Source organism: Sprattus sprattus (assembly GCF_963457725.1).
Source record: "Sprattus sprattus genome assembly, chromosome: 14".
NCBI lineage: Eukaryota > Metazoa > Chordata > Actinopteri > Clupeiformes > Clupeidae > Sprattus > Sprattus sprattus.
Genome location: NC_137912.1, coordinates 14,963,062 through 14,985,730, shown reverse-complemented (window position 1 = coordinate 14,985,730; position 22,669 = coordinate 14,963,062). Strand labels below are relative to the sequence as shown.

Below are 22,669 nucleotides of genomic sequence, written 5' to 3'. Positions count from 1 at the left end.
AAACCCTCCCTGTCAGGTTTTTGGTGCCGCCTTCCATGTGCTTTTCCAACTCTCTGAGCGGTGGTGGGAAGTTAGTGGTGTCTTATCTGTGCTTCACAAGGCCTAAGTTGAGTTCAAGGAGGCACTTTGGACAAGGCTGCCCAACCTCAGCAGCTGCAGCCACAGCACTTTTTCAAGTTCAAAAACCTCCATCTCCAAAAGAGCTGGCAGGATCTAGGATTCCACAGGAGAGAGCATACAGCTCAAGGAGAGACCTAGGGATGGAGAGGTATTAGAAGCGTCTTACCATTTGACCTGTGCGTAAACCTGTTTTTAAAAGTGCTTCAGTACTGTGTGGGATTATGTTGTTCATTTTCACGACGCCAGCCCTTCCATTCCATGTCTCTCCCTACTTACAGGCAAATGGCACATTCATATACACACACACTTCTAACACGCTATCTCCGAAAGCAATTAATAAGCCAATCAGCTGGCAATAAATCAAACCAGTGCTTAACGCACCTCTTGATGTAACCCCTAATCCCCTTATTAGGAACCAAATGGGCTTTTTCTAATGGATTATAAACAAATGAAGATAGATGTTGGCCGTGTGGAAGGAGTCCAGAACACAATCACATGAAACAAAGCTGCTCGTGTAGCGGCGTGATCCATTATTAGTCGGCGCTGCGCGGCCAACAGCTGGCCTGACTCACTGTTCTTTCCTTTTTTGTTTGGGCTGTCGGGCCGCTGACACAGGAGATGAAATATGTCTAATGAGCTTTCAAGAAGCTGCACTGCACTGCACACCACGGCCCTTTATGATGGTAATGGTGCAGTGGCGAGAGCAGAGGCAAACTCAAGGAGGGGAGACTGAAAGGGTTGGAATGGAAGCATACCCACACACACACACACATTCACGTAGACACACACACACACAAACACGCACACACACACATACTGATATACCTACACACCCAACACTGCCCTCGCATGCGCATTCACCTACCCTTACTCACAAACTCTCAAACACACACACCCATACGCTTACACACTTATGCTTATTCATAGACTTGCTCTCATCCTCACACTCAGTGTCGCATGCAGACACACACACACACACACACACACACACACACAGTGAGACACAGACACTTACAGTATTTCATTATATGATAAGAACAGAAGACTGCCGCTCCCCATGGTTTATAAAAGAAGCGATGACCTCTCCTCAATGTGACGAGCCCATGGAAAGAGGAATTAAATATGAACAGACCTTGGAGAGAGCGCTTAAAGAGAGAGTTAGAGGGAGGAAGAGACGGACGCAGGAAGTGAATATGCTAATCTCCCACAACCAAGGGCATTGGTAGTCGCAGATCAGGGGGGGGGGGGAGGCGTATTAATCAATGGCACCACCTCAGAAAGCTGTATAAAATTGTTCTCCTCTAAGGCTTGCTGCAGTCTCCTCCACCCCCCTTCCCACAGGTGTCTCTGCCCTGCCGCTTAGTGTTCCTCCATAAGTGCTTTACAAACACCGATAGAACCTGCCTCAACCTCAACCTCAACCCCACCACCTCCACCTCCACCTCCACCACGACAACACACTCCTCCCAACCAACCCCATAAACTTCCCAATTCAGTTGGAAATGGTTGTCATAGGCATCCACAAACAGCCTCTCTTTTTTAAGATAAGTGCCGGCATTCACAAGAGGATAATCCTTTTACCCCACCACCCCACCCCAAAGGTTGTTTTTTATGCTTCCACTCCATTTTGGAACACCATTTGAAGATGCCCATCTTGTCCCTCTCACAGCACTGTACCAGCTCTCCTCTAAAATGCTCACCAATTCCCAGGGAAGGCCTCTGACAGGCAGTTGCTTTAAAAGCACCCTTTTCCCCCATTCTTCCCTGTTTTTTTTTTTTTTTTTTTTTTTGCAGCTCACAAAGTGTTCTGACGACGAGATGACTCGCCTAGATTCCTCTCACAAAGCCCCCACCCTGTTCTCTCCATCCCTTCCTCTCTCCCTCCCTTCCTCTCTCTCTGCAGTGACAATAGCCGCCTCCGCTTATCTCTCGCCATCGTGCTCTCCCTGCTCGCGGTTACAGCTTGCTGAGGCAGACGCTTGCCCTTGGCCAAGGTGGTCAATTGAAGCCACGGGAGAACCTGGGCCTCCAATTTAGTCCCCTCGGCCTCTATTTTCCACTGCAGAGCTGGAGATAAATTGGTCTGTGGAGGTTGTCTGTGTGTGTGTGTGTGTGTGTGTGTGTGTGTGTGTGTGTGTGTGTGTGTGTGTGTGTGTGTGTGTGTGTGTGTGTGTGTGTGTGTGGAGAGGTAGGGTCAGATGATGGGAAGGCTTACGAGAGCACTCAGGGGGACGGTGCTGCTGGTGCCGCTGCGGAGGGTTTGTGCTGGCTCAGGTCTTTCTTTCTCTTCTCTTCTTTTGTTTTTCTATTTTCTTTTTTCTTCCTTTCCTGCACCCTTCAGGTTGAAATGGAAGTGAAGTCAGATATGTGTTAGAGTCAGGAGAAGTGTGTTTGTGTGTGAGAGAGAGAGAGAGAGAGAGAGAGGGCGAGAGGGAGGGAAAGAGAGAGAATATGGGAGTGTGTGCATGCATGCGTATGCCTGGTTTGTGCAAATATCAAATGAGCCCTACTGTCCTGCTAGTGAGGAGATGGTATTTTTTACTTTTACTGCAGCCGGGTAACCAGTTTCCTCTCTAAGGCATTGGGCTCATTTAGCTTGTGCAGGGTTGGAAATTGCCACACACAGGCGTTCCTGTGAATTGGCCATGCACTCCCTTGGGAATCTTGTTATATTATTTTGTTTTGCTGGCATAGTGATGACATATCCAGAGAAAGCAGCAAGGAACAGCTCCTGTCCTGGAAATAAGAACCTGCTGAAGGACGCTGAATGATCTCTCAAAAACTCTCAGCCACCTCTGCTTGACCCATTTACAGTTTCATTTCTGTGACTTTTCTTCCTGATAGGACCACCCTGCAGTTCACATTTGCTTCCCTGTGTCCTTTGCCACTTTCTGCACTTGCTGTTTTTTTTTTTTTTTAAACTCATCTGTATCTACCAATGTTTCATCAGATCTGTCTAACTCCTAGTCTTGCCCTCTGTCTCCCCCTGCAGGCAGTACTACGAAATTCTGTACAACACGCCGGACGAGCTGCTGAACCTGGTGGTGGACCAGGGCGTGCGCTACACCGAGCTGGAGTACACCAACGCGCTGAGCCTGCTGCACCGCAGCCAGACGGGCGTGGGCGACCTCACCGTGCAGAACGTGCGTCTGCAGCGCCTCAAGGAGCGCTCATCTGCGAGCAGGCGGCCATCAAGCAGGCCACTAAAGACAAGAAGATCACCACCGTCTGAGGAGAGGAGAGGAGGAGGGGTGGAAGAACCACAGAGTATAGACTGATAGATTAATAAATGGACTGATAGGTGAATAGATGGACGCGGGATGGGATGTGTCTGTAATGCTTTAATCTAACCCTCAAACATATACAGACCTAATGCTTTAACAGTGTCAGCAAGTTACTGAAACTCCGTCTCTATCTTTATATCTTCTTTCTTTTTTTCACAGCTACATCATCCTGTTAATGCCTTTTCATGTGGTTTCCTGACTTTGGGTGTTTGTTTGTTCTTACAGTTTATTTATGCATTAACGCAATGAACCAGAAAGTTACTTCCCCAACTGATGGGTATCTAGTGATTTGTACTGCAAGCACCTGACATTTCCTTAATAAGAAGGCCTAGAGAAATAGACACACACACACACACACACACACACACACACACACTAACTAGATAAATCCTTAGATCATGCTCTGCTGGACCTGGCTTCACTTTGTAGTGCTGGGGGACTGTATGGCTCCGGCTTGGGGCCATTTTCATCTCATTTTCTCTGTAATATCAGAGCGCAGCGCGGCCATGCCGTTTCCTCCTCAGTGTCTCCCGGCCGGCCCTGCAGCCCCGTGCCCGGAATTGCCAATGCCAGATTAGAACCATTTGAATTATTATCGGGCGAATAGTATCGTGTGGCCTCGCATTTTTGTTGATTCACTCTGCTCCCTGGAGACGAAGATATGGAAATCGCCACACGCTCATTTAGCCACAGATTCTTTTGTTTTTTTTATTTTCTTGTTCATATTCTGTTACTACTTTGTTTCCCGCAATGTCTTAATCTTCTTTATTTCAGCCTGTAGTTTCCAGTTGAACAAGGTGGGGTGGGGGCGGAGAGCAGATCCTTAAAAGCTCTCAGTGCTGACCATTGCAGCATAGAGACTTATTTGGAATGCAAGAGCCAGCCTCGATGCAGTGTAAACACAGTTCATACAAGGATGGTATTGTACAAAATGGATGCTCGCTATCCACCTATGACTGTAATTTGGGTCCTCTCTTAAAAGCCACTGCGTTCCCTCGCTTAAGCAAATGCTAACGCTAATGCACATACTCCAGCACAGAGCCACATATGATTTGTCTGTTATGCTCCCTTGGCATTTTTAGTTCATTAAGTGTGTGGAGAAAAGTACTTAACTAAAGACAGAAAAAAAGGAAGAGGGGAAAGAAAGAGAGGCTTGTCAGGAGAAGGGAGAAAGAAGAGAAAAGCACAAGGCAGGGATGCTCTTCCCAGAAAGTGCCGGAACGATCCATCATAATGACTCAGCCCCGAAATCAATGAGGGAGCAAAGGCAGCCACAGGGATTAACATGAGGCAAACAATCTTTCATTTCTGTCGCTGATCTAAATCTTAAGGAGAGCCTTTCACTGCTGTCAAGCCAGGTTGAGGTTTTTTTTGGGGGGGGGGGGGGGGGGGTCAAAGGGCAGGAAGAGACAAGCGAGGTGTGACAGAGGTATGACAGTGCCAGCCTGAGAGTCTGCACATGAGCGGCCTCACTGGAGAAAGGGAGAATAGGAAAAGAGTTTGTTCCCACACAGCTCATGCGTCAGCAAAGGCTTTTGATTTGTTATGCATCCATTTATATTCTTTCAGGTTTTGTTGCTCTTTTGTAAACATTACCTATGGAACCACGTTTTGTTTTGCACAACACTAATTAGGACACCTGTTGAATTGCGTTTTTGTATATGAATGTACTTCTTGTGTGCCTGCATGGCATAGGATTAATTAAAAATGATATTTCGAACACTGAAATGTACATTTAAATCTTGAATGAGATGATCTAGAGAGCACTCTGTGCATCCCAGGCCTATAAACATTTAATTCTGGATGTTACTGATTTGCCAATCCATGTTGGTGTAAAATAAAAAGTAAAAACAGCAACAATAAACAATTGAGATGACAAAATTGTCTGGTGTTTTGTGTTGTATGTGAGTCAAGTGCTACGGTATCTTCTTTTCTGTGTTTACATATCTTTTTAACAGTGCTATCAGACGTTTTTGTTTTTGTTTTAGTCACCATAAGAGGTCACCACAACAAGTCACCACAATAAGTTTCCCTGAGAGGCTGTACGTTACATAATCAGGCTTACAACCAAACTCAAAAAACTGGTTGGGGAAATAAGTAAGAAGAAATAAGCTCTTTTGTATCAAATCTTTTGTTTCTTTACTCGCCAAATCATGCCTTTTATGAGTGCTAAAGGGTTTCTAGGATGGGTAGTTAATATGTGTGATTGTTCATTTGATTCATTTTGTCAGTCTCTAAACGCATCCCGATTACCTTACGTATTTCAGCACATGCCTTGCCAAGCGGCCAAGGGACAAATAAACTACAAATCCCATAATTACCTTCGCATCTCTAAGTTTGGTTACTAGGTAACGAAAAGAACACAGTTCAAGAGAGATGTTGACTGTAGCTTCTGGCTAGGTGTATCTTAGCTATCCTATGCCATTTTAGCTTGCCCAACCATCTAATTTTAGATTTCGTGTAGAAAACACAACAAAAACTGTTTTAGAAGTGGTAGATGTTAAGTGTCAAAAATGACAGCTGCTGTTTCACCCCAATATTTGCAGCATAGCTCACCGACATACTCTTCTGTATCACTAGACTCTGTTATTCCCCATGGGTCACTGCCTGAAGGGTGCAGGGATGTGCATCCATTTTTAACCACACCTGGGGCTCCCTTAAGTCCCCTAAGGTACACAGACACGTTTTCTACATCTGAAGACGAAGACGAGGAACACATGGAGGTAGATGTTAGATCATTCATGATTATTTTTGTAGTTATATAACGTTATCTCTATCTCTGTATGCTACCCTAGATGTACACAGTTGTCACTAACATATTCCAAATCTTATATGTAGCGTTAGCTGCAATAGTAGCCTAGGTCATAGCGGTCACGAGCAAACTGTTGCATGTTGATAAGAGGGCGTCGGCAACGCAGAAACGAAATAATTGATAATCACGAATTTATTGTACCAGATGAAGAATAAAGGGGAGCTAACTGAAGAAGAAGTGGCTGACTGCTTATCCAACCTTGGACTTTCTGCGACTGGACTCCAGCACGTCTACCAGTTTCTCTCTGTTCCAGTAAGGCAATGAAAACACAAGACCTAAATCCCTTTTGCTACGCTGATGCATTATCCATGGCCAACTCAATATCACCCCATTAGAGCACAAAAGCTATTACATATAGAGATTTACTATAAAAAAATATGGTTATAAAATCATTACTCTGTTCTCTGTACCATTTGGAAAAAGAAATAAAAAATCGCCTTTGAGCTCTGAGTTCGATTTATATTAAATTTGTGGTGTAGGCTACCCTGTCTTGGTCTCAGATGTATTTTTCCCTCTGTTTTATGTGTGCCTTAATTAAATCTGTGCTTCTATGTTTTATCTGCCTGCAGGAACGCAGTCTGTCTAACATATCCATTCTCTGCAATTATGTCCACCTTCAGAAATTAGAGCTTCCACGCAATAAGATAAAAGGTATGACTGTAATTTGATTTAAAAATACAAACAATAGTCTAAACTGCAATGCGTCTATGTGCAGCCTCTGGTCATGTAAGCTAATGGTATTCATTTGGGTGGGTCATTAATGTTATTAATTTGCCTCATGCATCTTCTTGAATTGGTTTGCTTATTTTCCTGACATCGTCCTTCATGCTTCTTTGGCGTTGCGTGGGGAAGAAATAATCACCGTTGTGAGTAGTGTTGCCATCCCCATCCCTCTTAGTTATCTAAAGCTGCTAATGTTGTGTGACTGCTAGATCTATCCTGTGTAAGCCACATGCCATACCTCATAATCCTCGACACATCGCACAACGAACTCACCGACTTCTTTGGATTCAAGCCACCCAAAAATCTCAAGGTGGGACCTTCAACTGACAGGAAAAGACAAAGTTGTATCTTTGCCCAGCTTTGTACGCTTATCATAAACCTCCAGTGTTCTGTGCCTTCCACAGCACTTCACAGCTACTAAATATTCATCCTTTGAGTTTATAGATAGAAGCAGAAGTCACTGATATAATTAAGCATTGCCGCTGCTGTCACATTAATGCTTGTGTTGTTACTCTGATGTGCTTTAATTATTTATGGTTTGGGTGTCGCAGGAAGTAGATTTTTCCCACAACCAGATATCTGAGATGAAGGACTTGTCTGCCTACTCCTCCCTGAAAAAACTCAACCTCGACTGTATCCTTTTTATAGACTGTTGAAGTTTAGTTTACTCAATTTCTACATGTGCTGATGAGTCTGTCTGTAATGTCCGGATCATCAGTAACTTTGGCCACTGTCAGGATTCAACACTCACACATAAATGTCTTACATTTTTGTTAAGTTAACTGCTTGACCTCCCTGTTCAGATAACCACTTCCAAAAGATCCATGGACTGGACAAGTGTGCCAGCCTCACCCATCTCAGCCTGGCACACAACCAGATCTCCTGCATCGGCGGTCTGGACAACCTGCCACTGAAAGAGCTCTGCCTGGTAGGCATGACAACACCCTCTATTGCATTATTATTATCAGATCCTGCTCCATTAATTTAATATTTTCAAAATTAGACTTTTGGGATGTATGTTGGTATACACTGCCTTACACTGGGGCCCTCCTCCAGGGCTCTGCAATTGTCAACAACCATCTCAGCACAGTTGGAATGCATTAACCAATCAGGAAATGTCATCCCTGCCTGCCAAATTGTTTTGCGTATGCACCATATTGAAGGGAGGTCATGGACTCAGATCATTACTGTTCCTGGCAGAAGTCTGAAAGAAGTTGCTAGCATTTTCTTAGGCTTTAATGTCATGTGGAGTCATATCTGTAAGCAGGATAAATCTGGCTTTGGTGTTTTGTATCAAAGACTAGCGTTATTGAGCTCCACAGTATAAAAGGACTGTAGAGCTCTCAGCTTTTAATTCAGCGTTCGTGATGTGTCTCCTGTGGCCTAATTAACTCCTGCTGCCTAACCTGGCGACATGTTGTCATTTATTTTGTCTTCTCCCACAGATCCTTTGTTTACACTTCACCTTGGTGTATTCACTGCCTCACCTGTCATCCAGATTATTCCATGGTGTCATCAGCTTAGTTTTTTTTTGTGTGTTTTTTCCTAAAATACTTCCTTCCAATGTTAGCTGCTAACGCTATCACTCGGGTGCTTTCTAAGTTCTTGTGACAGCATAAGTGTGTTTTAAAGCAGGGGGTGGATTGGGATTTGTTCATTGTTCTCCTCAGCAGTGATATTCAGGTTGTATAATTTAGTGCTCAGTCTTTACTAGATGCAGGCTGAAGCAGGGCTAACGTGAGCAGGTGTTGAAGCCCACCATATGGCCGGCCAGCGTGCCTCCAGACCCTTGCCACTCTACTCAAGGGTGTTTGTGTTGTCCTTTATCAAAGTGATTCTTCATCGTCAGCAGCACACACAGGCCCCCACATCCTCCACCCACCTGCCCGCTTGTGCACCCGTGGTCCCTAGGGGCCAGCTGCCGGTGTGAAGAAAGCTGGACCACGTTCAACACACACACACAATCTCTCTCTCTCTTTCTCTCTCTTTCTCTCTATCTCTCTCTCTCTCTCTCTCATTCCACCTCTCTCAGGCAGTTTGGCCCTGTCGGCCTCTGTCCCATGCCGGCACACTTCTAACAGCGTGCTGCTGTCATCTGCATCCTTTCTCAGCCCAATACACTCCAGCTCCGGAACCTCCCAGGCCCCCAACGGTCACTAGCCCCCGCTGTGGGCGTCTCGTTTCCAGGCAGAGGGGTCTTGGGGGCCAGGGCCCGGAGCTGGAGCTGAATGACAGGCATGGTGGAGGAAAGAAGAGCAAGGGGATGGTCTCTGGCAGAGGAGAAGGGGCTGGGCAGAGGGGAAGCATGTTGCCTCCTGACGGGTTGGCACAGCTCCCCCCGCACTCCGCCAGCTGTTCACCTGTCACTCGTCACCTGTCAGCGGAGGCAGAGCCGAGCAGAGCCTGGCCTGTCACTCACTGACATACCGGGGGAAAGTTTCACATTCTTACAGATGGAGCACAGAGCACTTGAGTTAACTTAAGTCTGTGACTGAGTGTATACAGTGGCACGCCAAAGTTACACCCCTGGTCATAATTTCTGTTACTGTGAAGAGCTAAGCAAGTAGAAGATGACATGATTTCCAAAAGCAACAAAGTTCAAGATGACACATTGCTTTAATATTTTAAGCAGGATTACTTTTTTATTTACATCTTTTACCATTTCAAAATATCAAAATAGGAAGATGGCCCGCAGCAAAAGTTTGGGCACCCTGCATGGTCAGTAACACCCCTTTTGGCAAGCATCACTGCTTGTAGATGCCTTTTGTAGCCAGTCTTTCAGTTCTTGTTTGGGGATTTTCACCCATTCTTCCTTGCAAAAGGCTTCTAGTAACGTGAGATTCTTTGGCTGTCTTGCACACACTGCTCTTCTGAGGTCTATCCATAGATTTTTGATGGTGTTCAGATCAAGGGACTGTGAGTGCCTTGGCAAAACTTTCAGCTTGCACCTGTCAGGGTAGTCAATTTTGAGATATGTGTTTAACATGACTATCCTGTTGTAGGAGCCATCCTCTTATCATCTGCATTTAATTGAATCCATTCTTCCCTCTACCAGTGGAATGTTCCTTGTGCCACTGGCTACAACACAATCAATCAATCAATCAACTTAAATTTTATATAGCGCTTTTCTAGATACTCAAAGACACTTTACAGATCAGTCCGGTCCAGTCCATTCATTCAGACAGTCATACCAGTGGTGGTAAGCTACGAGAGTAGCCACAGCTGCCCTGGGGCAGACTGACGGAAGCGTGGCAGCCAATCAGCGCCTACGGCCCCTCCGACCACCACTAACATTCATTCCAACATTCATCCAGATTCATACGAAGCCCAAAGAATGATCAATCCAACCCCGTGCTTAACAGTCGGAGAGGTCTTCTTTTCATTCAAATCTGCACCCTTTTTAGCCAATCCTACCGTTGCTCATTGTGGCCAAAAAGTTCACAGGACTTGCATAAAGCTCGTTAAGATGTTCCTTTGCAAACTTTGGGGCTGAATTTTGTGGTGAGGACACAGGAGAGGTTTTCTTCTGACGACTCTCCTTCTGATTGGCCTGCTAAATGCTCCCGAAGGTGGTTTGCAGTCAAACAGGGATTTAGAGTTGCCTTGCCATTTCCTGCTTTGTGGACGTCAATTATTTTTAATTTTCAGAGTGCTAGGCAGCTGCCTAGAGGATCAATGGCTGCTGAATTTTTGGGTGAGGTTTGAGGAGTCCGAGTATTTATAAAGCTTTGAAATTCGCATCCTGCAATTGGCCTTTCCTAATGATCATTGTGAACAACAAGCCATAGCCATAACAAGCTAATTAAGGTCTGAGACCTTGCTAAATGTTATCTGAGAGGCAAAATCTCTAAGGGTGTCCAAAGGTCTTTTCTTTTTTTCCACTCTTCACTCTTTTTAAAGTGGTACAAACAAAAGTAACACACAAATAGTGAATAAGCTTTAACTTTATGCCTTTTGGAGATCAGTTCATCTTCTACTCCCTTCTAAACAATTCACAGAAACAGACTAAGGGTTGCCCACATTTTTGCATGCCACCATATTTGTCTCATATCTGTGTGTGTTGCAGCCTTATCTTTCTTGGCATGACGTGTGTGTGTGTGTGTGTGTGTGTGTGTGTGTGTGTGTGTGTGTGTGTGTGTGTGTGTGTGTGTGTGTGTGTGAGTGTGAGTGTGTGTGTGTGTGTGTGTTTTTTGTGACATGTCTCATTCAGAGGGGTAATCTGATCCAGGCCATTGAGAGCCTGCAGACCCTGTGGACCCTCCAGGTGTTGGACCTGGCCTGCAACCGGATCCAGAGCCTCTCTGGCCTGCAGAACCTCCACCTCCTGGGCTCTGTTGACCTCGAGAATAACCGGGTACAGTTAAACCCCTCCCCTCTTCTTTTGCTGGAGCAAGTGGTCACTAACTCAGACTTTCAGAGCAGCGGGTGAATTTAGTATTTAATATGTATGTGTGAACTGAATTTTTTATATATACAATTTTGAAATATGTATCCTATTTCTAAGGCTAGTAAGAACTGCATTTTTTTATCCATACAGTGAAGGCGAAGCAGTGGGTGAATGTTTTATTTTTTATTGTGGTGTATGAATTATAACGGTTAATAAGTGTATGAAAGCATACATGTTACTTATGGCTGCAATTTTTCTTTTTTTACTTTTTATATACATTCCCTCCCACTGATACAGATCAGTGAGATCAAGGAGGCCACCCACATCCATGACCTGCGGTTACTGAGGACACTCAATCTGAAGAGGAACCCAGTCCAGGTTACATGTCTCACAACCTCCACTCTTCCACCACCAGTTAGAGTGGTCTTACATCTCCAGCCTTTTTCACTGCAATCTCTCTCTTTCTCTCTCTCTCTCTCTCTCTCTCTCTCTCTCTCTCTCTCTCTCTCTCTCGCTCTCTCTCTCTTTTCCACTTTCCAGGATCAGCCAGACTATCGGCTGGCTGTGATCTTCCTGCTCCAGCCTTTGACAGGCTTAGATGAGCAGAAGGTGACGGCTGAGGAGAAGGTACAGAGCGTGTGCTCCTGAGGTTCTTCATGCTTTATGGACTTGAGGGGAAAGTTCACGAGGGTGTAGGCTGGGAAGCCATCTTAATTACTGCATTTATGAGACTCAATAAGGGATACAGTAATGTACTTTATTTCTATATGAGGCATGACACATTGAGGTAGTTTGTACAGTAAAGTGACACAAGGGGCTTGCAGGCTGAACCCTTGTATCTTTCTGACATGGACTGAAACACCTCATCATGCTTAAGTTTTCGTAATTAGCAGAGGTGCATGCAGATGGGGTCCTCCTGTGCATCATAGTGCTGGCCTCTTTTTTACCTATCAGTTCTTCTGTTCAATCCTGTTCTAGCAATGGTTTTTATAGTCTTTTGTTACTGATAGGAGAGTTGAGAGTAGACAGGAAACAAGTGGGAGAGAGATGGGGAGTGGGCTGAGGAAATAACCTCATGCCGTACTCGAACCTGATCCCCGTGGGCCCTACTCTAGTATATGGTGTGGGATGCCGACGCCAAGGCTCCCCCCTAGCTGAGCGTTTTAACTTTCACTGAAGTTGTAACCTTTCTCAGACGGTTTATTCAACACCCCCCAGGCTGTTTTTGCGAGGGTCTCATCAGCACTGGCATGGGTAATATGGGGCTCGGTATGAAGCCAGCCTGACCTTTACCAGGCATCAAACGCCCTTTCTTCCTCTCTCCCCCCCCCCCCACCCTGACTCCTCCACCGCTGCCGTGGGCTGTCCAACCCCCACAGGTGTCCTCCGTCAATAAGTACGACCCACCCCCCGAGGTGGTGGCTGCCAGGGATCACATGACCCACGTGGTGTACCAGCTCATGCAGCCCCAGGTCATCGTGGACAGGTGAGCCAACGGGAGGCCTCATTACCTTCCTGCCGAGTTACATTTCTTCCATCCCTCCGCTGTTAGGGAGATTATTCTCTATATATTTTAAGATGAACACCCAGTGCCCTTTCTCATCAACCCTCATTAAGCGCTTTGTTTAATGCGAAAGTAAGGCTTTTTTTTTTTCATTCACAACTGTCAAGTAAAGTTAATATTTTGTGCCTGCAAGCAAGGTCACGATCATTAAATGTAAAAGCAGGCCTTGCCTGTTGGAATCATGACAGCATGATTTTACTTAGTTATTGTTCTTTGTGATACATATCTTAAATGTACTGTGAAGGCATTAGGGCTGTCTTATATGAGTAAATGCTATATTCAGGAGGACTGACTGTATAATTACCAAATATATCATCACAATGCAGACAAAGACACAGCCATATTGATTAATAATGAACTATTCATTTTTGTGGGTAGAAGTACTAGGACTGTCTGATAAGCACTTTGTCTTCATTGATCTTTGTTGTGTTTTTTGTTGGGCCACATTAGCGGTATGGTTTCAGTATCTTCATATTTTAGAAAACAGTAAAAACACATTACCCTTTAAACAATGAAATATCAACGGGATGACTAGCTTGTCCGCTCCGGGTTACATTTGTTGTCTGAGTCAAAGCCAAAGCCAAGGCAAAGAATGCTAGATACTTTACTAAGACATTTAGCATACGCGCTGCTGAATGGATACTTTACTAAGACATTTAGCATACGCGCTGCTGAATGGATACTTTACTAAGACATTTAGCATACGCGCTGCTGAATGGATACTATACTAAGACATTTAGCATACGCAGTGCTGAATGGATACTTTACCAAAACATTTAGCATGTGCTGAATGGATACTATACTAAGACATTTAGCATACGCAGTGCTGAATGGATACTTTACCAAAACATTTAGCATGTGCTGAATGGATACTATACTAAGACATTTAGCATACGCAGTGCTGAATGGATACTTTACTAAGACATTAAGCATAAGCAGTGCTGAAAATCCACAGGAAATGCACAGGAGAGCCATCTACTCAGCTATGCTAACCCTAGCTAGCTATGTATTAGCCATCATATTTACTGAAACATAGCTGGGCCCATAGTCTCATTAAACTGTGCCATATTAACCTGAAGTTTATACAAATATGTGAATGGAGCCTTTGGTCATGCAACATTTTTGATGAAAAAACAGATAGTCTTTCAGTTTTGGCAGACGTGAGAACTACCATGCAAACAACCTAAAGTTGAACTAGAAGTTGCGTTGCCCAACAGGGTACATTGACTTACTATAGGGCAGCTCTGTGCATTTTTAGCACACAGGTATATGTGAAGTCAGCAGAAATGTTCTGTAAGGTTGTGTCCTTAATTTGAGGCCATATCAGTCAAGACAAAATGTACGCATGCTGTCAGAATGTGAATAAATAGTACACTGATTAAAGGGGTGGGGGTGGGGGGGTTCTCACATATGGGCCCAGACCTGGCCAGTGTATGTTGCCTTGTGCAGTCCTGCAGGCTCTTGTGAGTAAGGTCAGTGGCCAGTCAGCTATGCTTTAATGTGACACCTCTCTCCCGTGGCTCAGCACGCTGCCCAGTCTGGACACGCCCTACCCCATGCTGATCCTCACGGGCCCACAGGCCGGTGGCAAGAGAGAGCTGGCCCACAAGCTGTGCCACGAGTTCAGTGACTTCTTCGCTTACGGGTGAGTCTCTCTGGAGCTGCCTCCCCCTCTGCCACCCTCCCTCCTCACTGCACTCAGATCAGGTGCAGGAGTCAGAGAAGAGTCAGCTTTAACATGGCCACATGTAGCCTGAACATGATCACTTTAACCCAGTGTCCACAGTCAGAGCTCAGTACTGGTATGTCAGATAGATACATAGAAAAGGGTTATGGCCTTAAGGATGTGAAATGGCACAAGAGGATTACCATATCCACTGACCTGGCATCTGATCTAGTGTCATTCCTCTTTCTCCCTCCCTCTCACTGTCTCTCCCTCCTTTCTCTCGCTCTCTCTCTTTCTCTCTCCCTCCCCTCAATTAAATTCAGTTACATTCAAAGTGCTTTGCCATTTGTATTGTCAAAGCAGTAATACAAAGGATAAAGAATAAGGATAAATGGCAGCATATACAGTATATACGTTTTCTCTCTCTCGTCAAGCATATACATCTAAATGATGGGCACTTTGGGCATACCTGACATTTCTCTAGTACTTTGTCAAATGTTCTTTTAATGGAAGGCCCTATGCATTCTTAGCATGAAGAACTACGCTCTCTGCCTCCCACTTTTATTAAAGGTTACACCAGGACTAGACCACATACTTATCTTCCATAAATTACCAACCCACTGAATGCAATAGGAGAACTTGCCTGCAGTGCTGTGTGTTCATGGTTGGTTGGTTGGTTCCAGCTTGTGTGATTTATGAAGTGTGTGTCAGGGTAGCTGATGTTGTCTCATTTGTCTCTGTGCAGTGCTTGCCACACCACTAGGGGGCCCTACTTTGGGGAGGAGGATGGATCTGACTACCACTTTGTCACAGAGGAAGAGTTCCGTCACATGATTCACATGGTGGGTCCCAATGCATTCACTCCAGTTTAAAATTAACTGATCAACACCTCAATAAATACTCTTGCTGCCATTGACTCTCTGCCTTTTATAGTGTTGTCAAGCCACTCTACCTGTTGGGTCTTGTCTGGTGTACAATGTGTAGTAATTAATAGATACATGTGTAAAAGAAATTGGCAGCAATTTCACAAACTGTACATGACCTCCAAATATTGACTTTCCCGCGAGCAGCATCAGCTGCTGACTTCTTGACATTTGCCGCCTTACTTACTTGCTCTCTCGGAATCCTCCAACTTGAAAACACTTTTATCGCCTGTGTGTGTGTGTGTGTGTGTGTGTGAGTGTGTGTGTGTGTGTGTGTGTGCGTGCTACTGCCGACTTGGCAAAGTGCACTGTAAGGTGTTTTAGTGCACCGCGTGTTGGACTCTTCAAAGACGAGCAGCTACCAAATATGTGTAGGAGAGGGAGGGATGTGTCCCAGATTGGCTCTCCCCGAGGACCCTTAGGTGCTTTCGAAAATGCCTGCCCGGGTTTGCTTTCAACTCCCCCGTCTGGGCCCTCCTCCTCTTCCTCCTCCTCCTCCTCTTCCCTTAAAGAAGCGATTATATAAGTCCAATGTGGTTTGATAAATCGGGGCTTGCTGGGTGATTTAGAGGAGGAAGCCCTTTGATGTGCAATCAGAACCGCATGCTGAAAGCGGAGAGGAAGTGTCACCGCTCAGATTATACAGAGACGTGCGCCGCCCTATCATATGCAGGCAGATGGGCCCCTCCAACGCAAGTATGCACACCTATGCATATACATTCACATTCACACGCATACACATACATACACACACATTCACACACACACACACACACACACACACACAAACACAAACATGCTCACAAACACACTCTCGTATGGCCCTGGACCTTTGCAGTAACTGGTCACATTTTTCAAAAAAATGTACCATCAGTCAGCTGCATACTCTGTCGCTAGAGCAGTTTTTTAAGCATGTAGTCAAAGCAGTAAAATGCGTAGGTTAGATCATAATGGTGCCGTACCCCCCCCCCCCCCCCCCCCCCCAGTGTTTTTGGCATTTGTGTGTGTGTGTGTGTGTGTGTGTGTGTGTGTGTGTGTGTGTGTGTGTGTGTGTGTGTGTGAACCATCTGTTGGGAGCATATGATGGGGGTGAAGGTGAAGGGGATGCTAGGCAGGTGTGTGGGGGGTGGGGTGGGGGCACCATCCATAGATCTCTTTTAAGTCTCTGTAACAGAAGCCCTGGGAGAGGCTCGAGGGTTACCTTTGGTGATGAATTGTAGCACAGGGCATAAATGGGCCCAGCTGAAGGTAGCTGCAGGGGTCAGAGGTGGGGTCATGCTGAGGGCCGGCAAGGTTGGGGTCCTCTCCAAACCCTCGGGGTTCAAGAGTTCGGCCCTCGGCGGGGGGTCAGGTAACACAGGGGCCACGCTGTACTTAAGTTAATCTCTGTGGAAACATCTAGAACATCGGTGGAATGCCGAGCACCTGTAGAATGTTGCAGATAGAACTTTGAGATGCCTTGTGTCAATTGACTCTCTTCACTTCTGTCTTCCTCCCCTTCTATCCCTCTCATCCTCTCTTTCTGTTTATTTTATTAATGAATCTCTCTCTCACGGTTTCAGGGCAAGTTCATCCAGACTATGCAGTATTGTGGACACTGGTATGGCCTGTCCCTGGAGGCCATAGAGAGTGTGGCCAGAGAGGGCTTGGCCTGCATTGTACACATGGAACTGGAGGTATAGCACAGTCCCTTCCACACATATCCCAAGAGCGTGTTGCCCAGGTCTCATGCACTAAGCATCAACACTGACATTTGCGTGTGTGTGTGTGTGTGTGTGTGTGTGTGTGTGTGTGTGTGTGTGTTGGTGTTGGTTGGCAGGGTGTTTTCAGTCTGAAGAACTCCTACTTTGAGCCACGCTACATCCTGATGATCCCTACCAGCACAGAGGCCTACACCAAGTGCCTGAGGGCTCGAGGCTTCTACACGCGGGCTCAGATAGAGCACGCTGTGGCCCGCATCGACACCTACAGCAGTGTCAACAGAGACAAGCCTGGATTCTTCGACAATGTTATTGCCTGTGGTAGGGACTCAGCATTCGCTTATCAAGAGGAAACAGGAGCAGACTTTTGTGTACTGACATATGTAGTGTGAGAGTGAGATGAGAGAATCCATCTAGTGAACAGAGTCCAAAGATAAACTAATAATAAACTATTAGTGTATGAATATCAAGATACATGTCAGCCACAGCAATGTGGGCTACTAGTATAATTTAAACTACTTGCTTTAGTTGAGCTATAAAGGTTAATACATCCTGCACCACTGCCAACAGACACCATTAAACTAGCTGGTAACTGTTGGGTCGACTCTGAAACTGAAAGAGATACATCGATGTGGGAAATGCATGATGTGCGAGAATGTGCCAAAGTATGCCAGATCCTCCAGTGGCAAAAAAGGGCATATGATCAAGCAATGGATGGTGCTCCTCTACAGATGACCGCAAGGAAGCCTACCAGAACCTCAAGCAGTTGGTGCAGGAGTACCTGGGTCTGACGGACCAGGAGGGAGGTCTGAGCACCACACCCACCCCCGACAACACCTCCACAGGTGAGGGTCTCACCACCACCCCTGAAGTCTTCTCATGGCGTGTAACAGGTAGATAGGTGTAAATTGAACGTTCTGGTGCTGTGTCTTGTTGCTGTGTGTGACTCAGGTGCCATGACGGCTGACTCTCTAGTGACGGATAGGCTGAAGTCGCCCTCGCCCTACTCCAGGGCTGAGCTCAGTGCCAAAAGCCTGGCTTACCCTGACACTGAGCACCCCCTCTCCCACAGCATGAACTACCGCAACAAGCTACAGGCGGAGCTCACACCACAGAAGACCTCAGCCGTGAGTATATTCAAACAATAATGTATGCATACAGTGAAATATTCATATTCACTGTTTCTCTTATATAGACTTAGTATGTGACCTGATTTTACTATGAACAGAATATAATGTTATTAAAATGTAATCTTTATTCATCAAGTTGGAGTTACAGCTGGTATAGCAAGTACCAACAGTACCTGTGTTCATCATTGACCTGTTCTCAGAACAGTCTGAAAAAACAAAAAAAGTTTTACAATACTGATTGTTTGTTTGTTTGTTTTGGTATGTTTTGCAGGAGCACGCCTCCATCTCCAGACGCCGTCAGCTGATTCGAGAGGCTCTTATGGGGAAGAGTCCAGCAGCATACTCTCAGCTTTTCAAGAGGTACCACATATACACTCACTACCATTCTCTCACTGTGTTAAATCTGCAGCATCTCTTTCAAAGACTCCCTGGCACAAGAGGACAGAACGGTTACCTTTTCATGGCTACTGGAGTGCCTTTGCCATGAAGCTCTATGCTCTATGTATTCAGTTGGCAGTCACTGAATTGCAACATGCAGTACAATGCGCGTGGATGTTGTCCAACCTTCAGGGCATAAGGAAGTGTAATCTTTTATCTTGCTGTAGTTTTTCCATGATGACCCCCTTAGCTGTCACACAAAATGATCTGGCTTTTCCACAAGCTCACCTTTGGATTGTGTTCAAAAAAATATCAGGGGGTGCAATAAGTCAATCAGGTGTCGCCTTTAACAGCTCACCCTCAAGCAAAGCATTCTCTCATGCTTCAGGTCACAGTTTAAGATTGTCGATTAGTGATTGCCACTACTACCCTTTAAATGTATCTATGTTTGTGTGTGTGTGCGCGCGTGCATGGGTGTGTGTGTGTGTGTGTGTGTGTGTGTGTGTGTGTGTGTGTGTGCGCGTACTATGTGTGTACGTGTACGTGTGTGTGTCTGCGTGTGCGTGGTACAGGTGTGCTCACACAGCTCCATCCTCACTGGTCTCTCCAGGCCGCCATACAGGAGGCAACCTGCTCGACCCCGGTGACGACAGCAGGTCAGTAAAACCCTCATGACCCCTGACCTCTCCTTTGTTAACTCTCACCTGCTGGCTCCCCGTCTCTGTCCTCACAAACACATTCTAGCCACTGACTGGAGGATCCGTTGGGACTCTTCTGTTGCTAATCTTAAACATTGCTATTGGAACCCTTTAAATAGATCACTAGTTATAGATCTGGTACTCCTACATTGTTTCTACTCTTCCACGTTGTGGTCCTCTTACAGCAACTAGTACTATTTGATCTGTACTGTACTGTCTGCTATACGTCAAAGGCGTTGATGAAAGGAAAGAAGCAGAGAAAAATCAGCCTTTTTAAAGAATGGCGCATAGCACTCACATTATTAACAATGTTTTAAACTTTATAATTTATTAATTATAAAATAAATGAACTCAGAGGTTCCTTGAAGCAGTTTTAACACACCAGTCCTTCATTTGCATTCGAGCCTCCACTAAGTCTCTGATGTGTGAGCGTATGTTAGCTAGCACTCTCTTGCCCTGTCGAGGGTTGAAATCTCAGCACGCAGAGGCAGAACCCCCCCACCCCACCCCACTGCACCCCTCTGCAAGCCCACCCCCCCACAACCATCTGGGGCTGTGTCCTGGCACTCATAAATTCAGATTTACGACTCTCTCTCCCCTCTGCATTGTGCTTCTTGTCCTCCGTGTATACTCACCCAGCGCACACACACAAAATAAGTAAGCTGTGCGCGGCGGCTCTCCCCACTCGGCTGTTCATTTGCAGGGCGGCCGCTGACATATGCATCTCCCCGGGATAGTTAGGCGCTGCGCAAATTCACAGGCTCAGATGGGGCGCGGCGGCGAAGGCCCCTGCCGTGTGCAGCCATGTGGCACTCATGCATTCCGCTGGGGTCCGGACCCCAAAAGCAAACACAACACTGTTAATTGTGTTGACAGTTTGATGATGTGCTCCTCTTCTTGGACCCCCCCCCCCCACCCCCTCTCCCAACCCCCCCGATACACAACTCGGCAGCCCACAGCCATTATGTACTGGGTGTAACGTCGTTTTGAAAATGGCAGTTTAATCACATGCAAGTCAATCACCAGCACTGAGAGGTGGCTCCCAGGCCTGTGCATAGTTTTAATTTTTTTTTATTTTTACTGGCAGCCCAAGAGACTGAGACAAATCTCTGTAAATGACTCTGCCTCTCATAACAGTTTGCTTCTTAATGGAACCTACTTCAGGAACCACCTGTGGGCAGGTTTTCCTTCGCCGCCATTTTCTACTCACAGCGCTTAGCTTTAAGAGAGCTCCGATAAAGGAGCGTGGCATACTTTAATAAAGACACACCTTAACCAGCCCCTTCTGCTAAAGCTCTGTATCTAATTGGCTGTCAGGGAAACGGTGAAAGTGCTTCTTAAAAACTCCTAATAGAGTCTAACAAGCCACAGATGCACCAGAGAGGCACTTCAGCTCTCCGCCCTCGCAGTTGGCAAATGCCTCCTAAGATAATAGATAGGGAAGTGGTGCGTTTATGATGAGATTATAACCGTCCTCTGTCATCATTTGGATTCCCCCCCACTCCACACACACACACACACACACACACACACACACACACACACACACTCTCATTCATTCTTTCTCTCTTCCCACTCTCTTTCTCTCTTTTCCTATCATGCTCTATCCGTCCATCTCTCTCTCCCTCACCCTGACCCCCCCCCCCCCCTCAGCGTGGAGGAATTCCCGACCAGTTCAGGCCTGTCCATGGGCAGCTCAGCCGGGGCCTTCTCCGTCGCTAGCCCAGCAACCAGGGGCTCTGACTTGGGCTCGGGGCCTGCCGTGGAACCCCTGGACATCTCCGCTCTGGTAAACCACGACCTGGGCGGGGTCAGAGGTAAGTGTCCTCCCGCTCTGTCATACAGCAGCTCCTCCTGCTGCTAGGTCCTCCACTCTCAAAGGGGGTGCCCTGCTTTAAGTTTCTTTCAGAACTTGATGCATGCCTCCTTGGTAATCGTCCAATGAATGTCTCCCCTCCTAAAACAAAAACCTTGGTCAGGAAGTAGGACAGTTGCAGTGCCATTTACCCCCTGTTATGTTGAAGGTTAGAATGCTAATAAGAATTGGGATGCCTACAAAGTTTCTAATGAGCCGAACAATCAAATTAGCTTGTCCTCCCATGAGGTGATGTCAGATAAGATTACTAGCCGCTTCATGCCTATACATAGAGGGTAAAAGATCAGCATTGGATCAAGTTTATGAACATTATATTCGTGCTTTCTTTTATTATATGACAATCATGTAGTGGCAATGAATGTGCACCTTTATACAGGCCCTACATCAAAACTAAGGCTGTGTAAAGTAGGAACCTTTATACAGGCCCTATATCAATACTAAGCCTGTGTAAACTAGGCACCTTTATACAGGCCCTATATCAATACTAAGACTGTGTAAACTGTATCTTGCAGCTCTTTGTCCTCTAATCCTGTTTCGGGGTGTTTAAGGGCAGATGGAGTTGTGTTTTGTAGAGGAAACAAATGTGATGGTGTGTCACTGATTGTAACTGGGATTGCAACTCTCCTCTGTAGATTCATCTGAGCCAGGGCCGACACCCGATGCTCCCCGCGGGGGCATCCCCGAGCACCTCTCCCCCGCCGTGAGTCCCTACCCCACCAGGCCCGGCTCCAACGCCAAACCCATCCTGCCCCCCATCCCGTCAGGCCGCAAGACCGCCGAGCCTGCCCCTGCCCCTGCCCCTGCCCCTGCAAGCCAGAGCCAGCCTGCCGACGGCTAGAGAGGAGCTCAAAACAAGCAGCGGAGGAAAGGGGGGTTTGGCCCGAGGGATTCAGAAGTTATGAGGTAGTTTAGATGTTTGATAGGAGCAGTAATCTGTGCGCTGCTGCTGTTGGCTTTTGAAATAAAGTTGGAGCAAAGTCTTAGCCAGGTCCTTTTAGTGGAGGTGTGTTGCACCCTAGTTTAAATTCGTTGCTGGTTGGCACTGTTCCAAATGAACAGGTGGGTCAAACAGGAAATGGGAATCACATACTGCAAATCACACACTCACACACACACACACACACACACACACACCATCTGCACACTGTGCTGTAAGGACAAGCTCTATGGCAATTACTCATACAGGGACCGTAATAAATAACTAGGATTGCAACTATGAGTGAAAGACTTGAAATGTCCTTTTATTTAAACAAATTGCTGTTCCCCTCCCCTTTATTCCCGCGGGGTCTGAGGTTTTGTTTCTGTGTGTGCGTGTGTTATGTATGTGCATGTTGGTGTGTTTTTCACAGTTTTTCAAAAAGCAAAACGACTTTACAAAAATATTTGAATTTGTAGCTGAGGTGAAGGT

At 46.1% G+C, this 22,669-nt stretch overlaps 2 protein-coding genes across 2 annotated transcripts in view; both read left to right on the top strand.

Moving 5' to 3' along the window:
* exoc4 (exocyst complex component 4) overlaps window positions 1-4,763 on the top strand; it is a 116,625-nt gene extending 111,862 nt beyond the window's left edge. The window contains 2 exon segments of the mRNA XM_080851124.1: window positions 3,113-3,287; window positions 3,290-4,763. Coding sequence (XP_080707250.1) covers window positions 3,113-3,287; window positions 3,290-3,352 — 238 coding nt within the window. The 3' untranslated portion in view covers window positions 3,353-4,763.
* Window positions 4,764-5,917: 1,154 nt separating this feature from the next.
* lrguk (leucine-rich repeats and guanylate kinase domain containing) lies at window positions 5,918-22,099 on the top strand (the record flags this gene model as incomplete). Its single annotated transcript, XM_080851665.1, has 20 exons — window positions 5,918-6,127; window positions 6,361-6,468; window positions 6,786-6,867; window positions 7,149-7,249; window positions 7,491-7,572; window positions 7,743-7,867; window positions 11,150-11,293; window positions 11,624-11,704; window positions 11,867-11,953; window positions 12,706-12,812; window positions 14,416-14,535; window positions 15,302-15,398; window positions 17,042-17,155; window positions 17,299-17,500; window positions 17,911-18,024; window positions 18,131-18,306; window positions 18,581-18,669; window positions 19,260-19,343; window positions 21,039-21,202; window positions 21,894-22,099. The coding sequence occupies 20 exons, from the start codon at window positions 5,918-5,920 to the stop codon at window positions 22,097-22,099; spliced, it is 2,493 nt and encodes an 830-aa protein (XP_080707791.1).
* Between the last annotated feature and the right edge of the window lie 570 nt (window positions 22,100-22,669).